Raw genomic sequence first — 27412 nt, 5'->3', positions numbered from 1 at the left:
ACGGTGGTGTTGGGACATAGCCCAGACTCGATGGTCTCGGGCTCTTTCCTGCTTGAACAATTCCGTGATTTTGCGTCCCCGTCCCGCCCGCGGAACCAGCCCCGCCCCCAGCCCCGCCCCTTTCGCGGCCCGGCCCATCACGGCCCCGCCCCACCGCTCCTTTTAGCCCCGCCCCTGGGCGTGACTTCACGCGCCTTTCATTTAATCCTAAGCCACGCCCCCCGGTCTGACCCCGCCCTCCCCTTGCCCAGCCCCGCCGGGGTCGCTGCGCGGTGACGCAGCAGGAGGAGCTGAGGCGGCGCTTCCCGCCCTTCCTCCTCCTCCTCCTCCTCCGCGCCCGCCGGACGGGGACAGAGCGGCGGAGCCGGGGCTCCTCAGCCGCTGCCGGGGCCCGGGGGAGCAGCCGGGCTGCCTCCGGCCATGGTGGCCCGCTCGTCGCCGGCGGGGCAGGAGCAGGCGCGGCGGCGGCGGCCGCCATTGCTCGCGGGGGCCGCGGTACTATGAAGGATGGAAGCGGACGAGGTGACGATCCGGGAGCAGAACTTCCACAGCCAAGTGCGGGAGTACACGGTAGGTGCCGCCGCGGACCGTCCCTGAGCTGTCACTGCTCTCTGCCCCAGCCGTGTCCCCGGGCGCGGGCGGGCTGTCCCGCTCTCCCCCGCTGTCCTTGCCTGCCCCTCGCCCAGTGTCCGGCGGGACTCGGGGGCCTGTCTCGGGTGGGCAGAGCGGTGAATGCACCTTCGCTGAGCTGCCCTGGGAGCTGGAGGATCCCAGCGCTCACCCCCTGGAGGGTTCTCCTCTCCGTGTGCCCTCAGCGAAAGATGGAGATGCGGTGTATGAGGCAGGGCACCGTGTGTTCCATAGAAGGGCTCTCGGAACAGGTACCGGTGCCGCAATCTCCCGAGCAGTGCTCAGCTTCGCTAAGGGGTGACTGCGAGCGGACATCATTCATGTGCACAAAGATCTAAAGGTGAGGCGCCCAGAGGATGGACCAGGCTCTGCTCGGTGGTGCCAGCCACCAGGAGATGAGGCAATGGGCAGAAACTGATGCACAGGAAGCTCCACCTGAACACGAGGAGGAACTTCTTTACTGGGCAGGTGACCGTGCAATGGAACTGATTGCCCAGAGGAGCTGTGGAGTCTCCCTTCCTGGAGGTTTTCAAGAACACATTCTCTGGATGCAATCCTGTGCCCTGTGCTTTGGGATGACTCTGGTTGATCAGGGAGGTTGGGTCATATGACCCACTGTGGTCCCTTCTAACTGTGACCCATTCTGGGATTCTGTGAACGCCTCAGTCCTCAGGTGCAGCCTTGTTCCCATCAGGTGTGCATGGGATTTCATGGTATCGCTTGTCATCCTGGGATTCTCCTGCCTTGCTGGGCTGTTTGCAGTGCTGAGTGTAACTTTGGTGCACTCCCAGTGGAGCACATGGCAGTCAGTGCCTGTGCTGTCCCATCTCAGCCCTCCACAGGCAGGTTCAGCACTACACCCTGCGTGCAGACAGAGCAGTTCCAGTTTCCTCTCTGACAGCCTCGTAATTGTTCTCAGGACTATTCAATCTGATAGAGGTGTTTTGATGGGGCTCATGTCTCTCCTGCTTCAATTCCAGGAAGGAAACACAGGCTGAGCAAGGGAGGCATGCAGCACAGAGTCCTGTGAACGTGTTGTCCTGGCTCAGCAAGGGAATCATGTTTTCTTTGCCATCCCTGTTGTCTGGGGGAAAAAACAGATTTCTTGAATTAAAATAAAATGTCACAATTTAGCTTTAAGTGTTTTTCAGCCTTGTTGGGAGACTCTAAAAATACCATGGTTAACTGGTTTATGTAGCACTATGGCTAGGTCACTTGATAGCAGACTTGCTTGGAATGTGTTGATTACTCTTCTGGAGTATACAAATCCATGTAAAGATGTTTCTTGTAAAGTATTCTATTTCTAGGACCTTTTTTTTGAAGAGTGCAAAACAAGCCTGTATGAGGACAACAGCTACTTTATGGGATTTTTTGGAATTCTCTTCTTTGGGCATGGACGTAGTGTATGTCCTAGAAGTCCTGACTAGTGGAGTGGCACTAAAAATAAAATACTTCATTGTAAAGAAGGCTCTAAGTATTATCTTAATCACCTTTGTGGTATGAAAACATGAATGTATGTACAAATCTTCTTTCTTTTCCCTCATGTCTGTTTTTCCATTTGTATTCCATTGTGTGCTAATTATCTCCTACTTATTTTCACCAGAGTCTTGTTCTGATAAATTGGTTGCTACATATTGTGGTTTCATTCAGTGGGAAACAGATTTTTGAGTCTGAAGGAATGGCTGTGTGCAGCCTCTCTGGGTATCTTTACAAATAGTGAAGTCTATTAAATTCTGAAAGAACTAGTTCATCTGTACTGTGAGTACTCTTCCAAAGTTAGAGGGACTTTTTCAGCCCCTCCAGAGCAATTGGTAAACCTTCCTCCAGCTGTAGTCATGTGAGAAATCACACAGGACATCAGTAACTCATATTGTAGAGGTGTTGTTTTGTTTGGACAGTGGACTCAGAATATTCTTGCTCTTGAAACTTCACTTTGATGTTAATATTGATCACAGGCCAGCTTGTTTATTGTTTAATCAGTAGGAATAATAATACCAGTGTTGCCTTCTAAATCATACCTTGGTGTAGTTGTGACCTTTAATTAATGTTGGAATACCACAGGGTTTTATGAGTGCATGGAGTGCTGCCACCCCCACCTGAGTGTGCAGCCTCCTGTGGCTCCCACGTGCCTGCAGGAGAATATTGCAGACATGGGTGCATTTGGGGTTGGTCTGAGCATGCTGGAGCACACAGAGGTTGTTGCTTACATGTGCAATTATGTTAACATCCTCTCCTTACCAGTCCTGCCCTTGCTGCTCATGAAGTTATATGGTGAATAGAATTTCTTAAAATATGCAAATACATGGTTGTTGTGTGGGCAGTGGGTGTAATCATCAGCCCCTCAGCTGGAGCAGGGAACATGTTCCACTCTGACACATGAATTAAACCTTGATTCCAGCTGCAGGTGGGCTGGGGGCAGCAGAGCAGTTCAAAGAAGCATTTGATATTAAAAGATGTAGTGGTTCTAAACTGGGATAGGGTAGGTTTAGATTAGATAGTAGGAAGAAATTCTCTGATGTGAGGATGGTGAGGCACTGCCACAGGCTGTCCAGATAAGTTGTGGGTGCCCCATTCCCTGGCAGTGTTCCAGGCCAGTTTGAATGGGGCTTTGAGCTACCTGCTCTAGGGGAAGGTGTCCCTGCCCATGGCTGGGGTTAGAAACAGATGTTATTTAAGGTCCCTTCTGACTCAAACCATTCCATTCCAGTTGTGGAATATTACAGCAGAGGAGACCTCTCTATGCCTGTTAGAAGCAAGAGAAATTTATGTTGTCTGTTAGAAGTACCTTTGAAGAGCTAGTTGTGTGGCACAGCCTTTACTGGAAGCTAAAATGATACACTCATGAGAGAACAGAAATCAAAGTAAGCTGATGTACTTGAAAAGAAAATCCTTTTCACTTGTCTCTTACAAATTTTCTTTGAATACATACAGAATTTCTATATTGTGCTCTCTGATGGAATCAGAGTCCTAAGGGCACACTGAGTTTAGCTGCAGTGTAATGCTTTATTTCTGTTTCATGTATTCTCTGAACTGGCAAGCTACAAAGTTTTCCATAAAGTTGTGTAACATAAAAAAAATTCAAGACTTGTTATGCTTTTGGTGGTGGTGCCTGTCTCTTTCTGCAGGTGCCAAGTTCTGCTAATTCCACATTCAAAAACCAAATACTTCTGACATATGTTTATAGATTGAACAAGGATAGTAAAGGATTATTTTTTAAAAAATACATCCTTTGTCTGCTTTTGAAGTGACTCAGTGGTTTAATGCTTAATTTAACTCGGGCCTGTTTGCTCTTGACCTCATTTGGAGTGTCTCTATGGCACCTGTTTTTCAAGAGGGTGCCTGTTTGCAACAAAATCATCTGCTTTGGATTTTGTTGCTTCATGAGGATGATCTGTGCTACTAGAAGGTGGTTAACTCCCCAGTCAGGCGTGGCTCTTCAAACGTGAATCTGCTCTAGAGAGGATCTTTTGTTTTGAACAGTTGTTGTTGAAAACACCGACACTCACACATGGTCTGAGCCTGAACTTTAAAATTCAGATGCAGTGAGGTAAATGTGGACACTGTGAACTGGTGACCCAATGTAAGAGATGGCACAGCCAGGAGTTTTCTTGGAGTCATTAAGATCCTTGACTTCAACAAAGCCAGAGCCATCCTCAGTTCTGGATAGAGGGAGCACCTTTCTGAAGAGCAGCTTTAGTTGATGGCAAAGTACAGAAAAGGGTTTGTGTTCTGCACTTGGTCAGTATTTGTATGAAAGAGTTGAAAAGGCCAGACAATATTCTGTTAGTTTAACCTTCTTGGTCCTTTAGATTCATTTATAATTGCTGAGATCTTGCACATCCATGGAAAATATTTGAACTTCTAGGGAACTGCTTTTCCCTTGGGTCCTGTTATTATGCCTGTTTATAAAGTGTTCCATGTTCAGCTGGTATTGTTGTGAACTGTTTATTTCAAATGGAAATAGAGCAAGTGCAATGCTTGAGCCTCTCTGTGGTCCCCTGGGTTTACTTTTTAGAATATTAACTTCCTTTTTTTCCAGTTTGAGTCTTCTATTCTGCAGTATTAGCTTGTATTTTTAAAAATAAAAGCTATTTTTTTTGTTCTTTTTCAGCTTAAAAAATGTAGGATTTTGAGTGAAAATAATACACATACACCTGGTGATGAAGGTTCTTTGGCAAAATAAATACAGTGTGCTTGCATTTGTAATGTGGGGAAAACTGTGGAAGAACAAAACAGAACCATTAGGTTCTATTATTAGCACCATAGAACTATTAGTTAGGAACAAACATAGTATATTTGGAAATAAATTTATTATATTAAATATGTAATGAAAAAAAAATCAGTCCTGGTAGAATAAGTTCAAATACAAAAGTGCTATTATAACTTTTATTTTTCCATGTGAGTTCAGGCAGATACTGAAACTGGTGTAATATGGAGTTTTATGTTAAGTGTGATATGCTTCCATTTGAAGGACTAAATGTTTTCAGGGGTGCAGGCTTCAGATGCTAAATATTCTGAGAGACTTGGTTTCTTTCTTTTTTCTCTTAGTTCAGTGTGGCTGCTGCTGGCATGTGTCCTCTGTAAGGCTGTAAAATGAGGGAGCTGGTTTGAGCACTTCTGTTGGTAGTGAGCTCTTGTCTGTGACCAGTTGTGCATCCTTCACAAACTGAGATTTTTCAGTCCCTTTTTTCTGCTAGCAGTGATGATATTCTGATTAGAAGTGGGGGTGATTTTTAAGAATAAACTTATTAAATACTGAAATGTTTTTGTTTGAATGCTTATGCAAGTTTATCTTTTGTTAAAAAAAAATCCTTTCAATTTTTTTTCACCTGTACACTGAAAACTTGAGGACTACTTTATATCTTAAAGGGCTTCTTGTATTTCAGAAAATAACTTTGTTTAGATTTCTCAGTATTGCTTCTTTTTTTTCCCCCTTAAATATTTTGGGAAAGATTTGTGACTAAATAAAGAAGTATTTGTAGCAGTGATGTGAGACATAAAGCTGAAAGATTGGTGCACATTTAACATAATTAAATATATAAAATATTGGCATAATTCTGTCATTTTAAAAGTTTACCTTTACTTGTAAACAAGGGTGCTGTACTGAACTTTAAGAAGTGATGAATCATCTTCTGGCTGTTGGTCCTGGGGATCAGCACTGTGGATCCATCTGGAATCAATAGGCATCTCAAAATACTTGGCATGGACGAGTGCAGAGAGATACTTATTCCCAAAACAGAAACAGATTTGGAGAGTTCCACTATTTCTGTTTACACAAAACAGGCATGAAAGGCAGAAGTGTAAAAATTTGCAAATAGTTCCTTTTGAGTTACTGGTGTGTTTCTCTGGAGGAGCAGTTGACCAAAAGGGCAACAAACTTCATGGAGGGTACAGGCATATGTTTAAGAAAATTTTATATTAAGGTGTAACTAGACTCGAGAAAATCTAATGAAAAGAGGAAGAACTGAGAGCAAACAAAACCAGCTTTTCATAATGTGACCTAAACCAAGCATATCTGTCTTGGGTTTTGAGTGGCTGGGTATGGAGTAGAGGGACTGGGTAAGATGTGAGGGCTGTAACAACAGCTCAGTCTTTGCTGTGAGGAGGTTGCTGAGTGTTCCTGAGTTTATTAGCACAAGACCCTCTGGAAATAGGTGTTTTCAGAGAGGTTAAACACAGTTGAGGGATGGCTGAGCAGGTGACCAGATTAGCAGAGGAGATGGTGGTAAAGTCAGAGTGGAGGGAGAATCTGAAGCACCTTGCCAGTGACATTATGATAAATTCAGGGCTCAGTTCTGTAGACATAGATGGAATATTGGGTTGAGGAGCACTAAAAAAAAATTCCAGTCAGAATAGATTTACTGGTTGTATTTGAAGATTATACAATTGTTTTTTTTCTTTCTTTTCTTTCTTCTAAACTGAAGTGCTTTCTCCTTTCCTGTCTTTCAGCCATTCCTATTTAATTTGATATTTATCCTAATTTAGGAAGGCAGTGATAACTTTTGTTGAGAAAGTCTTAACTTCTGCATCACTCTCTACACCCACACTCTCCCCTTTCCCTTGAAAACCACTGACTCTTTCATGTGTGCTGTCAAATGACTTGGGGCCCTGCCTTCTTAAGAACAATCTTGCTCAAGAATTTAAACAACTTCTAACACAGGAAGAGGAGAGACTTTGAAAGTCATGACTGGAATTTGTTTTTATGCCTCCAGTGACAAACAGCTTGGTTGTTGTGTCACTCTGGAGGGTGACAGCCAGGTAGAGGTGACCTGGAAGGAGCTGCTGCTCTAACCCCCTGATTAGGTGTGACAGGTGAGATTGCTTCATGCTTTCAGCAGCTTTGACCTGTGCTCTTTGGGACTCTCAGAAAGATGTTTCAAAACTCATGTTGCTGTTTTATCAGCTGGGTGTTGAATATTCATGTGTAATAGTGTTGCTCCCCATACAGAGGTTTCTAGTTTTTTGGTTAGCTGGATATGTTAAAAGTTGTTTCTAACTACCATCAACATGATTTCAAGAGAGAGCCCTGGGCTTTGTACTGTTCAATATTTGAACACTTGAATAACTTTTTAGAATTTTGATTAACTGGAAAATACAGAACTATGTTTCAGTTTCTCCATTTCCAAATGGTGTGTGCCCTGCAGCAGGTAGTGTGTACTGTACTGATGGCATTGAGGTTTGCACATGGCTGGGTTAATCTATAGAGGATAGAAGCAGTGTATTGTGTATTATTTTTTCTCCCTTTACCTTCTTGTGTGGTTTCCAGCATAGGCTTCACAATTGTCATCAGAACATGGTGCTTCAGTTCTGCTGTTGATTTTAAGTGCCTGTTTAGGCCTTGATTATCCAATTTTTCCATTATCTAACTGTAATTTCTCTTTTTAATGTGTTTATGGAAAAAATTGGTGCTGATGAGTTTTAGTTGAATTTGACAATAGGAACATGTCTCAAATATTTGCTGAGTTTCAGACTGTGGTAACTTGTGTCCAGTAGAGAGTCTGGATAATTGGTGAGAATTAGGAAAACACACAGCTACTGCTGTTGAAGTATGTTTGTGTTTTGGGAGTTGGGGGGGCACTTGAAAATGCTCCAGGATATATGTGTGAGAGGACAAGGAAGAGTATTTTTATGTGGTATGATGAGAAACTTTATTAGTGCTGTCTTCTAAGATCTTCTGCATCTTGCTCTGAAAAGAATATTATCAAAGAAGCTGTCTTAAATAAATTGTTTACCAAGGAAGCTTTAGGGGTTATTTTTTCAGAAATGAGTTTTTAATGGTATGACTCTGGAGTTTTAATATAACTGATTATTACAGCCTGACTTTCCAGTGTTGAATAATGCCTCATTCAGGGGCAGAATGTTAGAATGATCTAGGTTGGTGCTATTGTGTCAATTCTAGAGAGTGTTTTTAAATCTTGCACCTGTGCTGAAAAACATTTTTGACTGAAGGGCTGTAGAAGCTGGTTTTTATCTTCAGCAGAATTTCTAGTACACAGAAATATATTTATAATATATTTTTATATATTTGTAATTTATATTTATAGTTGTAATATATTTATATATATTTATAAAATATAATATATTTTTGCGTATTTCTTTATTTCTATTGGATTTGGGGTGTTTATTTTGGATGAAGTCTAGGCACCTGCCTCTGAACCATTTATAATTTCTTCATGACTTAGGAATCAAAACAAGTGGGTCAACCTCTTGCAAATGTTTTAAGCCAGGGAGGAGTCCTGAGAAGAGGCCATACATGGAGGGGAATCATAGGTATGGAGGGCAGTGTTAATGAGCAAAACTGATCTGTGGTCATAGACAATCATAGAGCATATTTGGTATTTTCTCATAAGATTACATTTAGTGTGTCATGCCAAGTGTATAAGGCTGGCTGGTTTAGAGCAAACTTAATCTAACCACAGCAGAGTTAATGTCTCATTTGAGAAAAATGAGATTTCCAGAGCAGATGATACAATGAATGCCAAGGTCAAACTGAGACCATAGACAAAGATTTCAGTTTTCTTTAGTGTGCTTTGTTGGTTTGTTACTTACTGCTGACACATCCAAAACAGGTGGAATGCCTTGTTTGCTTTTTAGATGTCAGTGGGATAACTGAGTTATTAGAAATAGACCAAGCAGAGCTGCTTGTCTCCACCTGTATTTTCTTGCTGTTTATTCCTGCCATCTTTTCTATGAGTAAATAAAAGCAGTTGCCAAGTAGGACAGTAGGAGGAAGCTTTTTAGTTGCCTTGTGGTATTGTAATGCACATTAAAATACTTCAACAGCATTAAGAGATGGATGTATAATGGTATGTTTGTTGTTCTCTATTACAGAAATTAAAACCTAGAAGGGCAACACTATTATTTTATTTAGATAGTAATCACAGGCAAAGTACTGTTTCATTTTCAACACTTAAACATGTAAATAGACATATTCTACATAGTGATATTACCCAGAGTGATCTCTGCTTTCTCTTTTCTCTGTGCTGTTTTTTCTGCTTAGACAAAAGGCCACATTCTGTAAAGTAGCAGCTAGAAGTGGAGATGTTGTCTGTGGCCTTGTTTTGTGTATCATTTGCATAGAAATGCTTGTGGATGTACTAGCAGTGACTTTATTTTAATACTGACACAGCCACTTCATTTTAAAGTTATTTCCTTTCTTCCCTTACATTTTGGAGCTACTTTTTGGAGCTTCTTGATCTTTCATTTCATACATGGCATAGTAAAATGTTGTTTGCTGCTTGTCCCTTGCTCCTCCAGATTTTCCCCGTTCTACATGCTAGTATGCCATCAAGTTGGAGGAAGCAATCCCTTATTTGCTTTGATGCTTTTCAAGTGGAAATGAACCTGTGTTGAATCTGTGTTTCATGCTTGGAAGTGTTAGGTTAAAGAACATTACTAAGTGTGGGACATCTCTCTGTGAAGGAGTTCTGTGGTGGTTCCTTGCTGCTAAAAGTTGTTCTGCAGGATGTCTGGCTCTTTCACAGTGGGAGGACATCCCTGACACAGCCCTACAGGGGCCTGTGCTTACACTTAATAACAGTTTCATAAATGACCTGGAGAAGGGTATAAATTATGAAGTGACTAAGTTTGTAATAATACTTGTTGAGTCAGGAAAGTGGAAAACAAGGCTGAGTGGACTCCAGGCTCCTGCTCAGGGGAGGGTCTGCTATGGTATCAGACTACTTGGGGCTTAAAATCCTCCAGGAATGGAACTTTGTAGCCTTGCTGGGCAGCTGGTTCCACTGCTTGGCTCTCCTCATGGAGGGGATTTCTTCTTAACTCAGTCTCATCACCACGGTCAAGAGCTCAGCTCTGTGTTTGTACTGACCTCCTCCTAGGTACTGGCAAGCTGCTGCCAGGTCCTCCTGAAGCCTTCTTGTCCTCAGGCTGAACATGCTGAGATCCTTCAGCCTGTCTGCACCAGGCCAGTGTTCCAGCCTCCACTGATCATTGTGACCATCCTTTCTGTAATTGCCAACTCCTGTACTGGGGGCTCAAAACTAACAGGGTGAATGCTGCTTGGAGAGAGAGAATTACTTTGCTTCAAGTAATACAGCCAGGGATGCTCTTTAAGGTGTGTGCTGCCAGGGCACACTGACTGAGAGGTGATGAACAATTACTGGACAAGGCACCTATATGCTTTTATTTTAGTGTAAAATACAGCTCCCTCACAACAGTTGGGAATAATTCAATGCTCTATAATGGATATTATAGATCCATTATATATAATGGAATCTTGTACATAGAAATGCAGCTTTTAATGTGCACACACACAAATTGCAGTTTTAAAAGATGGTTGAATCCTGTTTGTAAGAGGGGGAAAAAAGAGAACCTTAGACATTTTGAGCACATTCTTTCTTAGCATGAAAGTGTAGCTCTTAGACTTGCAACAGAAGAAGATGCTTTCCCAATCTGAGGCATGAATTTCAGTGCCAGAGTTTTAAAGATCATCCACACGGACAAATTAATGTCAGCTGATCTTCAGTAATTGCCACTGGGATAACTACAACGTGATTTGACCTGGTTCAGACTGTTACTGCTCATGAAACCTTCAGTGCTGGCCCCTTAGAGGCACATGGTGTGCAGTTAATTCTCACAGGGGCTGGGAGATGTGTGGTACAGATCCAAAGTATGGTGTGGATCATACTTGGATGCCTTTGGATGAGAGATCCAAGGGTCTGACACTGTGCAAGAGTCTTGTGTCTCTACACAAGAGACACAAGAATGTAGTGCAGTGTGTCTCCAGAAGCAGCCTCTCCTGGCATGCCTGGTGTGTAATCTAAGCAGGAGCAGAAGGCACTTCCTTTCCTGAATAAAGATTAAGGGCTTCAGGGGAAGACAGGTTTCTTTTTGCTTGTCCTACCAGAAGTTGTTTTTAGTCTGTGGGAAGAGATGTAAATGAATTATTTGCTTGAGGTTTGAAGATTTCTTAACGTGCCATCTGTTAGAAAGGAGCCCTGGGATGTGGCACAGAGTCCATGTGTCTTGTTTGCAATTACTGAGTGCTGTGGAGGGGACATGCACACAAAGACATTACAAATTATTAAGAATTGCTTTGGATGACTGTTTGGCTATAACCATAGACAAGTCTTGGGCTCCTCATAATTTCCTTTATATTTTGATCCACCTGGTCAAACATGGACAGTGTATCTCTCCCCTGTAAGGTCAGAATGTACCCTAGTTGTGTTTAAAGTGGCTTCCCAGTCTAATTATGGCAATAGATCCACAACTACTTTGTCTCTCAAATGTGGAATGAATTTAAGGAAATAAACTTTAAGATTGAAAGGACATCTTGTCAAGTGAGGGATGTCAGAAATCCTTCACAGTTGGGTACATTCTCTGCACAGTGTCTTGACTGTCTGCCGAAGTAAAACCTGGAAAAGCTTCATTTGAGCTCCAGTGAAAAACTTGCAGAGATCTTGGGGATCTGGGGAATACAGTTCATCCTAGATTTGCTGTATGTGCAGCATCCTTTTGTCAGCTGTTATTGTAGAGATGGGTGATGGCATTAATCACTATTTTTTGGTTGGAAACAACTTGCAATGTAATTTGGATTTAACACTGAATTCCAATGTTGCCTCCAATACTGACACACACAATAGTTTCTGAAGGAAAGATGGAATTAACAGAATAAAGGCTCTTTTAAATTTTTCTTTTTACTGAAGGTATCAATGTAGTTTTGTGTATGGTGTTCTTTTGTGACTAGTGCCCTCCTTCAGTATGACTACCTGTGCTTTTTAGTAGGAGATTAGAAGTGGAATTGATAGATGATTGTATGCAGTGTGACATTAAGGTGTGGTTTTAAAATAAAGAAGAGACATGGTGATGAACTTGAACTCTAAAACAAGTTTCTACTGAAACTTGAGAGCTACTCTGCTGTAAGCAGCTGGGGAGGACAGAGCTGATGGATGCATTGGCAGGAGGTTAATGCTGAGTTACCAGTGTGGCTCTCAGGCTGATGCCTTAAGCAGCTGGAACAGAGGCCAGACAGAGTTAAGGGGAATAAAGAGGATATTTACTGAAGAGCCTTCAAAGGCCACACCCTGGCAGTACCAGAGCCACAGCTGTGGCTCTGCCTGCATGGCTCCAAGGGGGAAGCAAAAGAGGGCTTGGTGACAAGATCTCACATTTTAATAAGTTTTGGTCCATTTGCGTATTGGACTAATTGTCCAGTTAGAGCCCCAGCCTGTGAAGTCCCATCCTTCTTGTTTTTCTCTCCTCAGTCCACATTGCTTATACTCTTGGCCTTGAGATCCAGATTGCCTGTCCTTGGGTCCCCAGCTGGAGAAGGAATTGTTGTGTCTGCCTGCTCTGTGAGGAGAGCTTACCATCCCCTAATATGAAACCCAGACCTGAATCTTGCCATCTCCTAATATGAAACCCAGACCCCCACCTTACTGTCCCCTAATATGAAACCCAGACCCACACACCAAAGCAGCCCAAAATTAGAAAAAAAATAAAAATAAAAAGCTAAAACCTGAGGTATCGATGTGAGTGTGGAGAAGCGTTTTCAATGCAGCAAGAAGGACTTAGTGCTGTTACCTGCAGCTGTAAAATCTTGCCTGGAGTGCTGCATACAAGCCCAGCCACTCATCATTGAGAAACATGAACTGAAACTACAGCAAATACAAACAAGGCTGGATGGTTTCTTTTCCTAATATAAAAATATCCTGAAACAAACAGCAGTATGAGGAATAGGAGCCCAGGATTGCAGTGCTGACAGGACAGTGGAGCCTATTCTTCAGCTATCATAGGCAACACATTCCTTTTCCCCAGCTTAACTGAGTTCTACTCTAAAAATAGTTGGGATGCTGACTTGAGCTGTTTCCTTTAGAAAGCTATTCAGAATGCATGGTTAGAAACAGTTCAGGATCAGAGGTTTCACTGAGTGTAAATTGAGACTGCAGTAATGTTTCTGAGTTTGCTGTTTAACTTGTTTTGGTCAGTATGAAGGACTTTTGATCTGAGTTCTTTTTTAAGATCATAAAGCTTTAACTCAATAGAATTTATTTATTTTCTTGCCAACAATTTTAAAATTTTGTGATTTTCAATAGTAAACTGAATCAAACATTTACAAAGTTGTTCTCGAATCTGACAGAAGTAAAGGGAGAATTACACCAGAATTACCAGACTGTAGAGTTACCCCTTATTGCTTGAGTAGAGTAGAGGGTTGCAGAGTAGCTGTTATCTAAAGCCAGAAATCCAGCATTTGACAGTTTGTGTTACTGGACAGCTTTTGTCTGCTCTGCCCTCAAAATAACCTCAGTTATCTCAGTGGTGCCTTGTAAGTACAGACCCACATTTTCATTGGAACCTTGCTATCACACATAGAATAAAGGTCAGCTGCTCTATTTGAAGGTGTAAACAAGACCACAGTAATTTTTATCCTTGTTTTAAATAAAACTAACAAAAAATGAACTTAACTTTTTAACTATTTTTTTTACACAGGTTACACCGTGTTATTTGCATCTGACAGATTTTTAAAGAATTCACTTACCCTGTATATGTGATACCTGATTTTCAAAAGTGGGTGCCTAAAATTAGATGTCTCTAGCTGTAGCCTTGGTCTAGTTTTCAGAGGAACTGGAAGCTTAGAGAAGGATTCTCTTTCAGCACTGGCAATGCATTTTCCAATACTGACAGGACAAGCTGTGTCAGAGGACCCTGAAAAACCAAGGCTGTTCTCAGCTTGTTTTCTTCTTCCTGTTTCAAAAATATACCAACTTTTTCTATTAAATCTTAATAACATTCTTTAGAATGACTTATTTAAAGAACTGGATTCTCTATCAAAACCATTTCTCCTTAAAAAAAGTTGGAGTGGTAAGCTCTATTTAGATTAAAGACTGGATTTCAGAGATCTAGTTATGAAATCTCATTTTCAGTGCCTGTATTTTGGGTGTTGCTGCTGTGTTTCCTGCACAGAGAATGAGCTGGGTTGCCACTTCCAGACTTACAGCACTGTTGTCCCAGGGAGGAACCTGGAAGTCACCCAAATGCCATACTCATATACTTGGCTGTACTTGGTTTTTTAAAATCTGAAATGTCTGACTTCCCCAGAAAAACAACCCTTTCAGTTTATATTTATCAGTATTTCTTACAAAGTCTGTCTTTCATGAACAATACATCATTCTCCACTGTGATTTGCTGGTTTGGATGCAGTATTGTTACTTAGATGCAGATTTATCAGGGTTATGATCACTACCTTCACTTTCACTTTTCCCTTTCTCTTAGGGTAGCCTTTCTGCTCTTGATTTTTTTAAGGCAGTGAGTCTTAAAGGCAACAAATCTACAGATGATAGCTTAAAGGAATAGGTCAGCTATTGTCCAGTGGAGTACATTTCCAAAACAGAATGGCATGCTTGCTTCTTGTTGCATTTCTGACTGACTCACGTGTTTATTAGGCATAGGCATCCAGGATTAAGGCAGCAATGTTGAGCCACTGATGCTTCATTCAGGAGCAAATAAAATGCGTGGGGTTTGTTTTTGTTTTTGTGTTTTGTTTTGTTTTTTTTTTTTAACCTGTAAAGGCTTGGAGGGCTAAAACTTTCCTGCTGTTCAATTCCTTTCCCATAGTATTTCCAGCATTTTTTTCAGGTGTTTTGGTTTTATCTTACTGTATTGTTATTGTAGTGCTAAATCTTATAAACAGCTTGGTCCAAGGCACTGTGGGCTGAAGGTGTATCTGACCTAAATAAACCACCAACCTTTGAGAAGGGAAGTTGTGCCCTTGGCTTCTGACTGTGAAGGAAACCTCATGTTTGATGAGCTCATGCTTGGACATGCACTGTAGGCACGAGTCTCTGTGTGTGTTGTCACCTGGAATTTGTTTGATTCAAGACAGGATGCAAATAGTAAACATGTTTGTTTCTTTCCACATGTGCTGACAGCATAGCCCAAAATAGATCCTCAGGAGCCCATTATATAAAATACAACTACCCTTAGGGTACTTCTGAAGGGGATACAAAGCCTGATAACTTTTACAAATCAAGTGGATTCAAGCTTCAAAAATCAGCTCATCCCTCTCCACTCACTCTCCCTCAAACAAAAAATCACACTGTGAATAAGTCTTTTCTCTTAATTTTAGAGTAAAACTTGCTGACCATATAATTGATGCAATACCTGTTACTCTAAACAAGCTATTTTAATGGGTTTAACTTTCTATTAATAAGATATTAATAAGATACAACAGTTTTGAAATTTACATAAAATATGCTGATGTTGATTGAATTCAATTGTTTAAACTAGATTTACTGCTTATTATAATCCAGGCACTTCTTCATGACCTAATAAATGCAATTTTTTTTTCCAGATCTGTTTTCTCCTGTTTGCTGTTCTCTACATAGTCTCCTACTTTATAATCACAAGATACAAAAGGAAAGCAGGTAAGCATAGAATTTTTAATATGTCAAAAAATTTTTGTTTTTCAAATAAATAGATGATTCTATTCCTGTCCATCTCCACAAGGAAAGTGGAAGAAACAGAATTGTTTGTTAGGTCCTGGTCTATGGCAGCCTGGATTGACCTGGTTGTGTATGGCAGCCTGTGTGTTAATTGTTTTGAGATGGAAGAAAGGGGTTCATGTCAAAGTAGATGCTTCTGCATCCCCTGTCTTGAGATCCTGTTGTTCTCCTTTCACATCAGCTTTTCCAGGATAAGTATCTTCAGCTGTGTTTTAGCAGCAAAATCAGGTTCTGAGCTTTTGCTAGGAAAGTGAAAGGTTGCCAGTCCTACAGAAGGGAAGTAGCATTATTTCTTCAAAAAGTCCTGCTCTGATCAGGTACAGTTATTATTTCAGTTGTGTTAACCTGTTTATGACTTCACCACTGAAGTTTAGAAAATACCTTGAGATAATATTCTATTTTTTGCCTTTGGGAGCACTGTCTAGTTTCCATTCTAAAACTAGTCTGTAGGAAGCTCTGTCATTCTCTTTGATATTTTTTCTAAAGACAGTATAAAAATCAGTATAAAATCACAGAATCTTTGATTTATGACAGCTTATCTGGGACCTTGGTGCTTGATAATAGTCAGGCTTTAGAAACATTGTTGTGTATGGTGATCTTGGTGCTCTGAACTTTATTGGAAACTGTTTATTGAGTGGCCTGTGTTGTGACAGAGCTGCTGTCATGTATGGATTTGTGTTTTAAAAAGTAAACTTCTCATGGAATTTAATTCCTTGGAAAAAAGGTACATCTCTATGAACATAGGAAGTGAGACAGATACTATCTTCTGATCCTGATATGTATTTTGGACATTAAAAAGCTGCTACCATTTGGAGATGGAAAGAACAGGAATGGGAAGCTGGTTTGGCAAACCCTGTTGGATGCAAAGACACTTTTATTATCTTTTGTTGGCAGTTATCTCCTCAGCTGGGAAGAGGAACAGCTCTGCAGCTGCCCTGACTTGATGAAAGCTTTGTGAGCATGTACTTAGGCACACTTTGTAGCCTGCTATGGTCTTCCTGATGAGAAATGTTTGAAGAGTTAACTCAGCTGCAACTCTTTCAGGACAAATTGTTCACTGCTTTTCCAAGAAGCTTTTTAGCCAAAATGATTCATAAGAGACCTTTACGTAGTCTTTCAAAACACCATGAGGTATCCATCAAAAAACCAACACCTCCAGGTTCTTTCACAGAAGAATTTCAAAATAGCATGAGGTTATTGGCTATGTGCTTATTTCAACTGTGTGCATGACTCTTAAGAACTTAAATTTATTTTTAAATTTAAGAATAAAGTCAAATTGTTCTATCTCCTAAGGAAAATGGGAAGAACTTTAGAATGCTGAATGTAAAATTATTTCAAATTCAGAAATTTTTATTTCAAAATGTCTGCATTGTTTCAAATTAAGAAATGCTTGCATTTGTGTACTGATGTGCTTAGAGAAGGGTGTAAAGAATAAATGATGTATTAGTGATTCATCTGAGTTAAATGTTGACATTGTTTGAAAAAGATTGTTTTAGTGAAGTATTAAGTGAGGAGTAAGTGAATAAAAATGGTCTAAAATGTGAAGTATCAGAAGGAAGTCATGATATCTTAAATCTAAAACAAATAACAAGAATATGATCACCTCTTCTTCCTCCCCATCCTCAAATCCCCAGGAGCTGGGAAGAGGGGTAAGAAAAGGGAAGCAACTGAGTAGTCATCACTATTGTTCTGGGTATGCTTTCTTGTTTTTAAAGGACACTTATACTGCAAATGATTTCTAGCAGTGTGCTAGCTTAGTATGGACATTTAGACTTCCCTGCAGCTTGCCTGCTCTCTGTGGTTCCAGAGAGCCCAAAGGGGCAGTTTCTAGCAGAAGCTGTGGCTGTAGGAGTCTGAAAGCATGTTTGCCATAGAGCCCTCTGGAAGAGGTCTCCAAGAGATTTTGATCTGCATATTTAAGTTAAGTGAAATAGCTTTGTTACATTGATTGAGAAGAGTTTGACTCGTGAAAAAACAGGGTGAGAGTATTCATTTTCGGAAGGAACCTTCTTAAAATATTGATGCTCATGAATTGTATCAGTACATCTGAATTTTAATTGTAAATTAAAATCATTCCTATCTATATACATTTTAGCCTGAAGAAAGACAAGTGAGTGTTGAATATAACCTGATGTCATTTAATTTTCAGATGAGCAAGAGGATGAAGATGCCATCGTTAACAGAATATCGTATGTACAGCTCTTCTTGGCAGAACTGCTTTTCCTGAATGTGTTGTTATGATAGGAATCTTCTGTGCTTCCCAATAAATAAGAATCTATTTGAAATATTTAAATGTTTCTTAAATAGATTGCTAGAGGGTCAGGGAAAAAGATTTGGCCTAGTGGCACCTTGAGTTATGAAAAGTGTTGTGTAAGTTTGGTCTAGGCCTTTTTTCACCTGTAGTTCTGCTGGTAGGTATGAAGTTGGCCAGAACATTGCATGAGGACCTGGTGCAAGAGATGGAATTGGGTGCCAGACCAGCATTTAGGTCTCCAATTGTAGGTGTTTGGATGGGAGGTGTTGTAAGTGGCCACAGCAGTCAATGGAAGGGAGGCCGTGGCTCCTGTGAAGCAAGTTAGCTCTCTCTGAAGAAGATACCTTTGATCAGTGTAAAAAAGCTGCAGAAAGGTTACAAGGGGAAGACCAGCACTTGCCAGACCTACTGGTCTGCCAGCAGCTCTCTCCTTATCCTCTTGCTGTCTGAAGTTAGATATGAATATCTCCTATTTGAGAATGCCTCAGGATGTGCAGAGCTGCTGTGGCTGTTGCTGCCCTCTCAGTTGGCTGAACTGTGTGAATTGGCTCCTGCTGTGTTCCAGTGTTCTTGGCTTCCCTGGTGCTGCTGGCATCCCCTTGGAAGGAGAGCTTGGAGAAAAGTGTTGTTGTAAATAGAAGATGTTCTTTTTTCTTTCAGCATAAGCTTCTTTAAATGTGCATGTTATTTTCCTAAAAACAATAACCCTCAAACACCTGTAAATAGATTTTTCTTCATGTGGCATAATTGTCAGGACTTGAGGTGTGGAGGGATGGGAAAACAAAGGCAAAGGGGCTGGAGCACTTTGCTGTAGTTTGTTAGGTTTCCCAGTTCTGGCTTAGAATACTTAAACATTCTTAAATAAAAGAAAAAATCTCAGAAGCCAACAACAACAACAAAAGAATATTTTTAAAGTTAAAATTACTTACTCATACTTTCTAAGTACTGTATGAATGAAAAATGGATTTGTAGACTATTAAAGAAAAGTAAGCTTACTGATGCTACTGTTGTAGGAGTGTTCTATTTATTTTGTCATGCAATTTTGTGTTGAGAATTATTTCTAGTTTTATTATAGCACTATTATAGCACTATCTAGTTTTATTATTGCACTATTTCTGTAAGAAAGTTTTGTTGATTTTATTTTTTTTAAGGACACAGTTCTTTTTAATGCCACAAGATGGCATTTGGTGTAAGTTGTATTTGAGATCTGAAAAGAATAAGCTTAAATATTTGCAACATTTCTGACAATTTCTGTATATTGACTTTGCATCTATGAGATGAGAACTTGAGTAACTCCTTTGTGAAAAAAACCCAACTTATTTTTTTTAGTTTGGTGTTCAAATATTTCTGTATAATTTTACTCGCTCTTTAGTTGTTAGAATGTTGCTCTGCTTTTAAAAATTTCCTAAGAATGTAAAAACTGAATATTTTTTTATTGTGCATATGTCTATGTGGGAAATTAAAACTGACAGAAGAGACTTGTGAAAAGATATTTAATGAACTCCAGTAGTTTAACCTTTGTATTACAGTGGAATTGAATGTATGCATGTGCCAAGAGAGTAATCACAGTAGTTGGTAAAAACAAATTACTTATATTGGGTTCTGTAAACTATTTTCAATCTGCTTTTTTAAAGTCAAATGTTTTTGAGATCCCAGTTTCTCCTGCCCATTTACAATATAAGAATGTATTGCCTTTAGACACTGATTGCCAGGTAGTTTAATTACTTTTTTCCCTGCTGTTCAGAGCTTGCTGGTGGTAACAGTGGTACATTTCTTTAAATTTCAGGCTGTTCTTGAGCACCTTCACTCTAGCAGTTTCAGCTGGTGCAGTCCTGCTTCTACCTTTCTCAATAATCAGCAATGAGATCCTGCTTTCTTTTCCACAAAACTACTATATTCAGTGGTTAAATGGCTCACTAATTCATGGTTAGTACTCAGCATAATTTAATTAAAATGAATGTCTTCATTATATGTGCACAGATATGTTCTTATTTTCAAACTGATAACTAATTTTCATTTAATATGCTATTTGTTAATGTGCTGTTGGCTAGTTGGTTTTGTTGCTGTGTGATATATCACAAAGGTCTGTCTTAACTGTTCTGTTCTTTTTTTAAAGAATTATGCAGGCTTGATGGAATTAAACCAAATTCACTGCTTTGAATATTAATGTAAATAAGAGCTACTAGAGGCTAACTTGAAACATGCTGTTCACACCTCTTCTTTATGTTAATGCAAGATTCAGATGCCTTTCTCTTTATGGTGATACCAATAAATTTATTCTCTAAATAAAAACATGTTTTAAGACACTTGCTAGCTGTAGGCAGCTCAGACTAGGTAGTTAAATTCAGCTGTTGGTGATTCATGTGCAAACAAAGAAAATTGTGGAATATAAGTATTGTGATAAATATATGAAATGAAATAACTGGTGAAAACAGGACATTCTTTTCTAGGTTTGTCTGCAGAAAGTGTGTTCACTCTATGAAACTATTTAAATTGGTACAAATAATTTACAGGTTAACTATGGAGTTCTCTTCAGTTGTGTGAAGAGAGAGCAATTTGACTTTGGAGGATTTTTCTCTGAAAAGTGCATGCTTTTTGCTTAATGTCTAATAATATTCCCACAAAGCAAATTAATGAATTTCCAGATCCCTGACTTGCAAGCATCTTTTCTTTTTTAGTTTGGATTTTTGTTTTGTTTGGTTTTTTTGTGAAGTGAGAGGTCAGAAGTGATTGTAGGACATAATGGAATAATTCTTCACAGCAGGGATGGTTGAACAGTGAAAAAGGCACTGGAAGATCCTGTAAGTTTTCCAAAACTCAGGTGGCCAAAGCCCTGAGCAGCCTGATGGCACCTGCAGTTTGGCTCTTTAAGGGCAGGTCAGGCTAGGTGGCTTCACAGGCTCTTTGTAGTTGAGTTATTTTATGATGTGTTTTGTGACATGTCAGGGAGAATTGCTAATTTGGTATGTCTCCTACATGGGAGGAAAAGCTAAATATGGATTTTTTTACATGGATTTAGCTGCTCAGACATCTATATTCTTTATTCCCAAACATGAGAAAAAAACTATTGGAAGGTAATTCTTCCTTCTATGTCTGAATCATCTTTGGGAAAAGGGCAATAAAATCCATCAGAGACTGAAAACTATATAGTAACCATTTCAAAAAATTTTAATGTCACTTGTTTCTTCAGAAAATCTGGGTTAGTAAGAAATCTGGAATAGTTGCTGTTAAATAGGAAAGCCTTTGAATTTGCCAGTGACCATCTTTTAATGTGATGTTTGAAAATACCTCTTTATGGCCACACAGTACAATTTCTATTTGGTCGAATAGACATTCTGCCCAATGGAAATTCTGCCCCTCGTTAGCAGTGGCTGGCAGGGAGGGGAGTTGAGGGTTTCCAGGTGTGCATGGCGAGGCCTGGAAGGTGCCATGGCGGTCCCTGAGCTTTGCGCTGGCCCGGGGCCGTTCCCCGGCCTCGGGCTCCCCCTCGTGGCCCTCGCCGGGATCGCCGCGCTCGGGACTCCCGCGCCCCGCCCGTGGGTGAGAAACGCGCGCGGCTCTGAGATCCCAGCACCGGTACCCGAGCTCAGGAACGCTCCCAGCCCCGTCATGCTCTGCCTACACAGCCTTCACCTATGGTTTGTGTGCTGCCTTGAAAATGTTGTCAGATCGGAGCGCTTGTGTTGCTTTAAAACATTTTATTTTTCTAGATTTATGATTTACAGCTATCATCTGATGTACTTGGAGCTGACACTGAGAGTTAAAATCCTGTAGATTGTTACATTACTTCTATCAAATAAACCAGCAGAAAATACATGCCTGAAACTTTTGAAGCTAGGCAGAAAGGCCAAACCTGGATCCAGTATAAACACACTTAGCTAATTAATACATGCTGAACTAATCCAGGACTAGTTCTGACAGCAGTGTTCCCTTGTGCTGCTTTTGGGTACAGCCACCAGGTGGGGGTAAAACGTAATGAAACTGCCATGAATAAGAAAAATGGGAAATTGCTTAGGGTCTAATCTGTTTGCCAAAGACTAAGAAATTTTTAATTTTTACGTTTTATGAACTTGTTTTATGGGAAACCGTCTTAGGTCACTACAAATGCAAATGAAAAAAATTCAAGTTGATTGCTTAAAGCTTTTCTATATGTTGATGTCAAGTGTCTTATGACATTTTATGATGTAGTCAGTATAGTAGAAAATAATTATTTTTCTGTGTCTATTTTAATTTGATTGCTGAACTATCAAATTCAATAAGAAATAGAGAACATCCTTACTTTGAGGAAAGTACATGTGTCTGTGAGCAGCAGAACAGCACTGCTCTTGTCTTGCCTAACTTTATGTGCATATTTTAGCTCTGTAGTTTAATATTCTATAAATGTGTTTCCTGTATGCTACTAATGTGTAAATTTCTGGATTTTAACTTTTTAACAATCACCCTGGGTGTGCACCAGTCTCCCCTCCCTTCAAATGCTCAATGTCCTCTGCAGCTCCTAAGCACTGTTTTCTGTTGTAAGATACTCATGTAATGGAGCTGCTGAAATTAGGACAAGCAGGTATTCAGCTTTGCATTAGGTAACTGAATGCACTCTGTCTTCAGTGAGAGAAAACTGCTGAAATAAGACTCCTACCCCCATCAAGTTGTATTTCTGCTCTTCCTCTGGTGTCTTTTTTAGGGGGGAAAGAAAAAAAAAAGTGCAGGCTGCTGGAGTTAATGTCCCCTTGTAAGGGCTGTTAATGACATTCCTGCTGATGTTGCCATGCCTGAATGTTTCTCGAATGGTAACAGGAGCTTCCTGGCAAAGCAAATTGAAAAGGAAAAATCCCCCTCTTTGTTAACTGGAGTTTAGCCACCTTTAGGCACTCTGTTTTCTTTAGCAAATGAGTGTTATATTTCACGCATCTTTTGGAATTTTCTTCTTTTGTTTTCTGTAGCCTGTTTGGCTGAGTTTGGTTGCTGGTGTCCTGCTGCTGCCAATTGCTGAAGTTCACTTGGCTCCCTGTTTCCCTCCACCTTCTATTTTTCCTTCAAATTTGAATGCTGTCCTTTAAGAAAAAAGGTGGTGTATGGTAGAACCATTTTTTGAGAGGGTATAGGCAAAAATCATTGCTAAGTTTTTTACACTTGGATGTAATTCAGAAACTTCTCTTGATAATGAATACCCTGGACATCCAGTAAATGCCTTTTTTCTTCCCTATTTTGTACAAAATGAACAGTTTCAAAGAGGAAAAGGAACAAGCCTGTACATGGGAAGAAGTAAACAAACAAGGCTGTTAGTTGGAATTTTTTTATCATGGGGGAATATTATTTTTTGAGTGATATTCAAGTTATACAATACAGTTCTGCAGAATTATGGAAGTGTGTGTGGTTTGGGGAAGGAAACCTGTTTTTCTCTACAGACTTTTTTTTTTTTAGGATGCAGAACATGTGACAGTAGTTAGACCTGTTAGCTACTAAATTGCAGATAAACTTCTGCTTTTATAAAGAAGAAACACTGCATCCTGCACAACTTCTGACAGAATGATTAATGATGGATTCATGTTTAGGCACCAGAAACTGGCTGTTCAGAAAGTTTTCAGCTTAGAAAATCTTAATAGAGCAGATAGCCTAACAGAGATTAGTTATCACTTCAGCTTGTTTTCTAAACCCTTTCTCTTCCTGCAGATGTCACATGTGTCTTACAGATGTCCTTGTTGTAGTCAGTTGTTGATTTTCACATAGATCACAGAATGGTTGAGGTTGGGAAGACCTCTGGAAATAACCTGCTCCAGGCAGGGTCAGTCAGAGAAGCTGCTCAAGGCCCTCCACTTTTAGGTTTGAATATGTTGAAGGATGGAGAATTGAAAACCTGTGGGCGATCTGTTGCAATGCTTAAGTACAGTGGCAGTGGAAAATGTTTGGGATTTTTAGTTTGTTTGGTTTGGTTTTTTTTTTCCCTTTTATGAGTAAGTAGATTTGCCAGTTTTTCAATTCATGCTCATTGCCTCTCCTCAGATCAGTGGGATACCACTGTGAAGGTCCAGCTCTGCTTTCCTTTCTTCCTCCCTCAGATATTTATATACATGGATAAAATCTCCCTAAATCCTCTCTTCTCTGGTCCCTGTCCATTTGTCCCACTTGTTGAGGTTCATCAGAGCTGCAGGACCCTGCTCCCCATTTTGTCTCTGGAGGAGGTTTGCTGGGGATGTGCCATCACCCTGGTGAAGGTGTTTGACCCACCAGCAGCCCCCTAGGGTGTCCATTCCACTCTGCCACAACCCTGGGAGCCCAGAAGCTCAGCCACTGTTCAGTCCACCTCAGAGTCCACTTACCATGCCCATACCTCATTAATTAAGCTATGAGGGGGTTCATGGGAGAGGACGTTGAAAGCCTTATCAAATTGAGATAAAAATATCTGCTGCTCTTCTTTTGCCTACTGACCAGTCATCCCATAGTGGAAGGCTGCTGTTACCATGATGTCTTCTTCTGATTTGGAGGTGATGATGGCATTTGTGTACTGCTCATGCTGAGATCCATGGTTTACTTGGGAAATATGGCAGAAAAGGAGTCTTCAGAGGTGGATTTTGTGAGGTTCACTGAGAGTAGTAAAATACTTTGGTCCTGAGAACTTCTGCAGTGGTTCTCTAAAGAACTTTCAGTGAGATTGTGGAAGTGGTACACCTGAGCTTGCAGCCTGTCTACCAAGGTTTCAGACATTGTTATGGAAAGGTAAGTTGTATCCAGGTTTTGTTTGAAGATCACTATGCAGAGAAATGGATATTTTTCAGCAGTGACCTGTAAATAACTATATCCATAACCCCTGGCACTTGTACATATATTACATTGTTATATGTGAGGGAGGAAAGTGTAATATATTTGTGAAACTTACCATGTAAACTTCTTGTTTGTTGCAGGTTTGTGGAATCTTGCCTCTCTTTTTTCAAATCTCTGTTTATTTGTGTTGATGCCCTTTGCATTTTTCTTCCTGGAATCAGAAGGATTTGCTGGCTTAAAAAAGGTAGGAAAACACTATTAAATACAGAGTAATTGCAGTGTACATTTCATTTTCGGCCCCAAATTACAGACTGGGGAGGACTTGGTGCTGGCATGTGTGTGCTTATGTGAAGGTCATACACAGCTGCACACTCTGGCACAGGCCAGGTACACAGGGGGGAAAAGACTCCTTAAAAGCCATGTGTACTGAAATAAAGAAAATTACTTCTTTTCTTTTTTAAATTAAATGATTCAATCAAGGTTTTATTTTTTGGAAGATGATTCTGTTGGGATGTTAAGAGGAGAGAAAGTTCAAGAAATGCGCTAGAAATAAAATAATAAGGAAAAGAAGGACAGGTTTCTTGCTAATGGGAAGTGTGATTAAATAACAGATGACCCTGAGAATGCAAGCTTGATTTGTGAATTTTAAAGGTTACAGACATCCCAAAAAAGGTTCAAATATGGTCAATATTAAAAGTAATATGTTAAAAATGTCTTAAAATATTCAACTCAGTTGAATATATTCAGGTTGAGAGGGCTGAGTATTTCAGTGAAGCAGGGAACTTGGCAAAGCAATTTTTGAACAATAAGATGATAATGATTGTAATAATACATGAACTAAAGAAATACAGTGAAAAATTACTATAATGGGAGGCACATCAAAATTAATTTCAAATCATAAATATCGAATAGATTAAACTGGAATGACTGTCTGGGGACCAGTTGTAGCACTTTTCCATTAATCTTTATCATCCACATGATTACACTTTTGTTTTTAATGATACTACACTTGAGGGAATTCTGCTCCCTTTGGATGACAATTGTCACAAAGCAAAGGGTCTTGAAGCATGGCATGTAATGTAAAGCCTCAAGGGGCTAATTGTGTTTGGAAGGAAAACATCACTCCTGGTTGCATTGACAGGAACTGGCATGAAGGCAGTGAAGTTACCATTTTGGTTCTTGGTGGGATTAGGGAAAACTCAACTGAAGTGCTGCCATCAAGTTGGAGTTTTTGGGCTCACTTGAGAAAAAACAGAGGACAGCAAAACAAATGTAAAACAACTTAGGAACTACTGTGTGAAGGAATATTTTAATTCAGAGAGAATATTGTGGAGAAACAGTGACTCTGTTCCACAGCAGAAGGTACTGGTGGATTACAGCCATGCAGCTGTGTTAGAAAACACCTGCAGGGCCTGGCCCAGGTGGTGTGTGAATGTTGTCTGGTGTCACCTGGGCTGAGCTGATGCTGCTCAGCATTGCTGTGCATTGACCAAACTGCAGAAGTAGCCAGGTCACTTCAGTTATGAGTTTGGGTGACCAAACTAATGCATTCAGCTTCCGGGGAGTTGGGTGATGGGCTCCTGTGTTTATCTCATCCATCTTGGCTGGAAAACACTTTCTGTTCTTCTTCATTCACTTCAGGTATTTACAGGGCTGAGAGGTTTTAGCAACTCTGTCTTTCCAGTTTTCATGTGGAGGCCACTCCATTTTCCTTTTGACACTTAAGTATCTGGCCACAGCTAATATTTATCTTTTCTTCTTAAAAATATATTAACTGATTCCAGTGGGGTGTGTGTTTCCTGCCATCCAACAAAACCAAGGGTTCTCTCCGTTAGCATACTGGGTAAGGTCTTGTGTATCCCAGCTACATGAAACTGGCACTTTACATGGAACTTTTAGTAGTTACTGTGTTACTTTCTTATGGTAGTGGCTATCAATAAACCCCATTCAAGATCAATCAGCTCACCATTGCACATTTATGCTTGAGAGCATTTGTGAGATAAGATGGGTTGGATAGAAACATAATCTTCTGCAGATGCCAGGGCAAAGATGATTTTTGGTTCTTTGAAGTTTGCTTCTTCATGGGGGTAGATGAGATGAGATTTTAGAATCAAAACCCACCTGTTGGAGGGGAGGAAATTCCATTTTGATTTTTTTTTTTTTTTTTTTTTACTTTGAGTTCTGGATGTTTTTGGAGCATCCCAGAAGCCAAGTTTGATTCCTGGTACAAATACTCCTGGCCTTTATGCAATGTCTGTTCTATCTCAGTGCTCTGTTTAAAATTATTCAAAATAGATGGAATTGTTTTGCCAGTTTGGAGTGAGCCTTGAAGCTGCTGGTCAGGATTCAGGCATTGTTGGATGTTGTAATATGAACAGACCTTGTCTTTGGTTGCTTTTCTTGGAAAGTAAGTGGCAGATGGCACTTCTGGACTAAGATGATAGTTAAAATTAAATCTGCTGTTCTTTTCAGATGCTGATGTAGATAAAGGATTCTCCTTGTAATAATTGTTAGATATGTTTTAAAGAATTACATCACATATTTGGGTGATTAGAATCTGGGAAAATTCATGATTAATCTAACTCATGAATACATGTAAGGGTTTCAGTTCTAGCATCTGCAAAGGAAGGGTATTTCCCATCAAGTTTTACTTTCAGTAGATTTTTGTCATGTTTGTTACCTCTTTTCCAAGAAGATTTTGAGACTGTGATTACTTTGTAGAATTTTGGTATTTGAACAAATTTTGTGTATATTTTAAAAAAGTCTCATTTTGTCATTCATCACATCAAAGTAATGGGCCAGAGAGATAAAA

General features: G+C 40.1%; 1 protein-coding gene across 1 annotated transcript in view; it reads left to right on the top strand.

Moving 5' to 3' along the window:
* The first annotated feature begins 358 nt into the window (after positions 1 to 358).
* LMBR1 (limb development membrane protein 1) overlaps positions 359 to 27412 on the top strand; it is a 68174-nt gene continuing 41120 nt past the window's right edge. The window contains 5 exon segments of the mRNA XM_036402798.1: positions 359 to 570; positions 15440 to 15512; positions 17740 to 17779; positions 19631 to 19770; positions 24741 to 24844. Of these exon segments, the coding sequence (XP_036258691.1) occupies positions 508 to 570; positions 15440 to 15512; positions 17740 to 17779; positions 19631 to 19770; positions 24741 to 24844 (420 nt within the window). The 5' untranslated portion in view covers positions 359 to 507.

This window comes from Molothrus ater, chromosome 1 (assembly GCF_012460135.2).
Source record: "Molothrus ater isolate BHLD 08-10-18 breed brown headed cowbird chromosome 1, BPBGC_Mater_1.1, whole genome shotgun sequence".
NCBI lineage: Eukaryota > Metazoa > Chordata > Aves > Passeriformes > Icteridae > Molothrus > Molothrus ater.
Note: the sequence above shows the minus strand (reverse complement) of the source record. Positions and strands in the feature narration are given on the sequence as shown.